Source organism: Lactuca sativa, chromosome 9 (assembly GCF_002870075.4).
Source record: "Lactuca sativa cultivar Salinas chromosome 9, Lsat_Salinas_v11, whole genome shotgun sequence".
In the NCBI taxonomy this organism is placed as follows: domain Eukaryota; kingdom Viridiplantae; phylum Streptophyta; class Magnoliopsida; order Asterales; family Asteraceae; genus Lactuca; species Lactuca sativa.
In genome coordinates, this window is record NC_056631.2 from 23,530,441 (window position 1) to 23,536,358 (window position 5,918).

At 41.3% G+C, this 5,918-nt stretch overlaps 1 protein-coding gene across 1 annotated transcript; it reads right to left on the reverse strand.

The window, feature by feature from the left end:
- Window positions 1-293: 293 nt before the first annotated feature.
- Window positions 294-2,243, reverse strand: LOC111900348 (uncharacterized). Its single transcript, XM_052767639.1, has one exon. It carries the CDS (start codon window positions 2,241-2,243, stop codon window positions 294-296), a length of 1,950 nt encoding a protein of 649 aa, XP_052623599.1.
- Between the last annotated feature and the right edge of the window lie 3,675 nt (window positions 2,244-5,918).

Consider the following 5,918-nt stretch of genomic DNA (forward strand, 5'->3'; position numbering starts at 1 on the left):
TTCCCCGCTGAGTAGGGCTTCAAAGCCTTGACGGTAGTAATTTTCTTCGAACTCCAGGTCAAGTACTAGGGTTGAGCAAACTCTAAGTAGAACTCCAACAGATCCCTATCTACCTTTGGGTCTGGAGAAGGAATGACAGTAGTTGAATTAAAGCAGTGAAAAATGAATGCCTTTCGCGTGATAGGCATGTCAAACTGTGCATCCTTGGAGTTCTCGAGCCCAAATGACATCACAAGCTCAAGCCAAAGTATGCTAGGCTCATCAATGGCACACCTTTGAAGCGAATCTATAGTCTAGTCAGGAAAAATGGACTTCTTCTTTTGTAGGAGCTCCGCCTCCTTTCGCTTTTGCTCAAGCTCAGCCTGTTGTTTCTTGTACTTTTCTTCTAGCACTTTATTAGAGGACTTTGCCTTCTGAAAAGGCTTTTCAAGATTCTCAGCATAGACATCATCTTCATTGTCCGTGTCATCCTCCCCAATCTTCTTCTTCTTCTTCTTCTTCTCCTTATTACTAACCAAAGATTCATTACCCTTCGGGTTCAGTGGATGGTTTCGGTGCAGGAGGAGGTTGATTTGTTGCCTTCTTTCCCCTTGTTTCGGCTGGACACCAGTCACCGGAACACCCTCAATACGACTAAGGATGTCCAATGTTGGCCTGAGCTTGTCAGCCAAGTGTCGTCTGATAGTAATGGTGATGATAGGATCATGAGCTTCAAGGAGATGAAGGCGGATAGAGTGAACGTCAGCATCAGAGCTTTGAATAACCTCCCTTTCAGACTTCAGGTCATTGAGCTCAGCAGTGGTAGTACGAAGCTTGAGATTCTGCATCTTCAGCTGAGAGGTTCGTCTGTCAAGCTCATCCATAATACGATTCTCTACAGCTAATTCTGCATCAAGCTGAGTTAGACGATCATTAACATTAGCATGCAGAGTTTTGTTGGTAGCTTCGATCGCTTGGCGTGCAGCTTCAAGATTGGACCTTTCAGATTGAAGCGAACGTTGAAGGTTATCCACCGAAGCGTTGATAGTTTGAGCATTTTTCTTAGCAGTCGCCTGCAAAGAATCTAGAAAAATGTGAGCTTTAGAAACTTGTTTATCGACTTTTGCAGTCGCATCCTTGCACTCCTTGGTGGAAGCCTCAACAGCGAGAGAGGTTTGCTGACACTGAGAAGTGGAGGCTTCAATAGCCTTAGCTGCAGCAGTGAGCAAGACGCTATGTTCTTGAACAACAGATGAGAACAAGGCCTTTAAAGCAGCTTCAGAGTAAGCACCAGAGGAAGAAGAGGAAAGCAGTTGATCTAGTTTGTCATTTACTGCTTTGAGATGACGCTTGGTAACAGGCTCGTCATCATCTTCATCACTCTGTACACGAAAAGGACTAAAATACGTGGAATCAAATTCCAAGTCCTGGCCGCCTATAACAGGGGTGGTTTCAGTAGATGGAGTAGGAGATAAGGTTTTGGTAGTGGTTGGAGGTTCGGTTGTGACAGGTGGTTCGGTTGTTACTGGTGGTTTGGTTGTAACGGGTGGAGTGGGAGCGGTAGAATGAGCCCCTATGATAGTAGTGGTGGTAGTAGTGTATGTGAATATGGGAGTAGGGATGGGAATTGTAGTGGATGGTTGAGTGGTTGGAATAGGAAATATTGGAGGGATGGATACTGGGATGGTTACAGGTGGAGGTGAAGGAGGGTGGGAGCAAACTGGAATTTCTGGGGTAGGGGAGCGAGGCGTAGTATCACCTCGACCCGAAGCCTCATCATCAGAGCTTTCGCTTTCAGATTCTGAAGGAGGAGCAGACCTATGTTTAGGAGGAACATACTCTGAGTCTGAATCACTGGAAGATTGGAGTACGAGCTTCCTAGCAGGCTTCTTTTGTTTCTTCGGTTGAGCCTGTGATGTAGCAGCCCTGTCAGACTTTCGCTTCTTAGGGGTTTGCCCCTTGGTTGATTTGGAAACCTGTGCCTCCTTCTGAGTTTTAGTTTTCTGGCCCCTTTTCGCTGGCTTGTAAGCCTCTTCAATGGAGCGAACCATGGCTGGCATAAGCTCCCTTGGACCCAAAGACGAAATCTTCCTGTATTGTTGCAAAACATTACTCGCTGCAGAGACACGAGCGAGCATAGTTTCAGGAACAGATCCAATGAAGGAGTACTTGGTGGGATCTATGACTATGATTTTGGTTGTGTGAAACGTAGCGATGGAGGAGAGAAGAATATCCGCCATGATTGGAACATGAAGGCGATCCATTGCCCAGTTAGTGATTATGGACCAAAATCGCCCACAAGAAATCTCTGAGTGCATGGATGAAGAGACCAAGCTTTGTACCAGTTGCTTCCAGATAATAGTACCGTAATCCAAATCTATCCCATGGTACAGTCCATATAGCACAGTCATGAAAGACTTGATTGCCTTATCTGAGCCGGCGCTTCGCTCAGAGAGTCCTTTGAACAACAAAGTGAAAAGGCCATTCCATTGAGGAGGAAGGCAAGACTTCTTGAACTTGGTTATTGTGGTGAGGGTTTCAGTATACCCCATCTGATAAAACATAGAAAATAGTTGACCAGTGGTGATGGATTCAGGGTTTACCAGAGATTGTTCTTGAGAAAGACCAATTAGGGCACATAAGCGGTGCTTGGAGATGGAGGTCTTCTCATTGTGGATTTCAAAGTGAATCCTTTCATGAACCTTGTCGTAGTAAGCAGTGGAGTAGACAAGAGAAAGACTGGACATTGGTACGACTTCAACTTTGGTCAGAGCTTCGACGAGAGGTGAGTATTTGAGACACTCGGCGACATATAGCATGTAGGGTTCATAGATAAAAGGAGTGAGATCGATGATTAGGTTTTGTTGAGTTATGATTGTGAGAAGTGGTTGGCGAACAGAAGTATCATGAATGGACGAAGAGTCTGCCATTGTAGAAGCTTGGAGAAGATGATGAACAGTAAAAGAAATCGCCGTTGTTCTTTGAGAGAGTTTTGTGAGTGATAAAAGGGTAAAGAGTACCGTTCCAATTCTTTTTATACGTACAAGGAGGAGAGAGAAAAATCCGGATGAGATCTTGGATTATTTCAAAAATAGTGCCTGACTTGACGGATGAACAGTTGGCATACCGATGATGACGCAGGAAAGAGAAAGGACGTTTCCTTTTTGCACGCCATTCCATAAAATTTGCTTTTTCAAATCGTCAAAACGATTAGATAACCGCTGAGTCAGCTTTCATTTTATCCCAATCGTCACCCCAAAATTCATTTGAATCGCCATTCCCTGTTGTGCATTATTGAACAGCCTTAAAAGAACCAGAGTTTGGAAAATTAAAAATTTTCGTGCATAGAGTGTAAAAGATAAAGAAATAAAGCAAACTTTTTGTGATAATTTGTGATGTCTTAAAGAGACATAAAACAATTGATTCTGGGGACGAATCACTTCCTTCAAAGTCAAGAGAGACATTAAAGTGGTTGCTTGGTTTCCCATTAAATAATGATCAATAACTTGTTAAGAAGTATTGAAAACCATCTTTTTGAAAGTTATCAAGGCTGGCTTTCGCTTCAGTTCATAATTTCGATACTTGACATAAGACCAAAACTGAATGAAGTACTTGTGAGATCAATGTGATCTCTTGAATAAGTAGGTAGGATATATTTTATAGTGACAAAAGAAATTATAGAAATCTCAAAAACAAAAATAAACTGGATCTTTACGGAAAGAAAAGCCTTGGTTTTAGACAAATTCATAAAAGATCACTTAAAAATAAAAAGAGATTTTATTAGATAACAAGTAAGATCTTGAATATGAGAATTCACCGTCAATTCATTATTGGTGTTGGATTGTGGGTTTCACTTAGTTCATAGTGGCATGAAACTAAGATCATTAACACAGATTTAGGATAACCATAAACCTCAGTGGTATGTGTTGAGAGTCTCAAGGGTTATATTGGTGAAACGAAGTATAATGGAGAAAGATGATGAAGATGGTAAAAGAAGCGAATGTACCTCTGCTATAAAGAAAAAGAATGACCAAGTAGAAAACTCTAAACTCAATGTGAGTAGAGTAAGGTAGCTCAGGATTAGAGTGAATATTACAGCCTAGTTTGGGAAAACATGATTTGTATATATCATGTTATTAAGGCTTCACTCAAAATCTTTCGAGGCTTTAGTCAACATACAACAACATGCTTCTAGGGACGCCTAACTAATAAATTTTTTTTTACCTGCCTTAGCTTCACCATCGAGAATCACACTTATACATAAAAAAATTAAAATTAAAAAATAAAAAAAATATATTTTTGTATTTTGTGAGAATTGACCAATTGAACGAAAGAGAAAAAATATTTTTGGATTTTATGAATATAAAAGAAGTATTTAAAAAAGTGTACAAAGGAATACAGTCAAAATGACTTGATAAGAAAAAGAAGTGAACGAGTTCAGAAGGACCGAACCCGAAATAGACCGAACGTTCGGTTCATTTCGGTTCATGGTCGAACTTCACCCGAAATAGACTGAACGTTCGATTCATTTCGGTTCGCTCTATTTTGCTTCTTACCTTTATTGAAGCAAAGGCAATTTTGGTACGGATTCGGCTTCCATCATTCCTAGGCCTTGTAGAATCTTATTGAAGCTTGCTTCAGGTAAAGCTTTAGTGAATATATCTGCCAGTTGATCGGTTGTTCTGACGAAGTGAATTTCTACGTTACCATCTTCGACGTGATCCTTGATAAAGTGGTACCTCAGTGCAATATGTTTAGTCTTTGAGTGTTGCACTGGGTTGTGACAAATCCTAATTGCGCTTTCAGAGTCGCAATATAGTGGGATTTTTTTCATGTTTAGCCCGTAATCCCTAAGCCGACTTTGTATCCATACGACTTGAGATGTGCATGATGCTGCAACAATGTATTCAGCTTCTGCAGTGGAGAGAGAGACACAATTTTGTTTCTTCGATTTCTAGCTAACCAATTTACCATCTAGAAATTGGCATCCTCCAGTGATGCTCTTACGTTCTAATCCACAGCCACCTAAGTCAGCGTCTGAGAATGCTTGAACAAAGAATCCTGAGTTGGCTGGATACCACAGACCGAGAGAGGAGGTTCGCTTCAGATAGCGAAAAATGTTTTTCACTACTTGCAGATGAGGTTCGCGGGGGTTAGCTTGGAATCTTGCACAGTAACAGACTGAAAACATGATGTCAGGTCTACTAGTCGTGAGATACATCAGAGACCCAATCATTTGACAATAGAGCGTCATATCAGCAGCTGGTTTCTCCAATAAAGGTTTAAGCTTTGTCCCAAAGGCCATAGGCACTTTCACTTTGGAGTCTCCCGTCATCCCAAACTTGGCCAATAGTGTCTTGGTGTATGCCTCCTAATTAATAAAAATGCCTTCGGGTCCCTGTCTAATGTTTAATTGAAGCAAAAAGTTAATTGGACCCATTGTGCTCATCTCAAATTTAGTTTCCATCAACTTCCTGAATTCAACTGTTAAGCTAGGATTCGTGGAGCCAAAGATGATGTCATCAACATAAATTTGGACTCATAAGGTGGTTACCTTCTCTCTTGCGAAAGAAGGTTGGGTCAACCGAACCTTGTTTGAATTTACACATTTTTAAGAATCGAGTTCGAGTTTCATACCATGCTCTGGGAGCCTGTTTTAGGCCATATACCGCTTTGTCAAGGACGTAAAAATGATCTCGATACTTCTCGTTCATGAAGCCTGGCGATTGCTCAACATACACAGTCTCTTCAAGTTCTCCATTGAGAAAGGCACATTTGACGTCCATCTGATAAACTTCAAAGTTCTTGTGTGCAGCATAGGCAAGAAAGATACGAACGGACTCTAATATTGCAACATGAGCGAAAGTCTCTTCATAATCGATGCCTTCTTCCTGACAGTAGCCTTTGAAAACTAACCGAGCTTTGTTGCGAATGACATT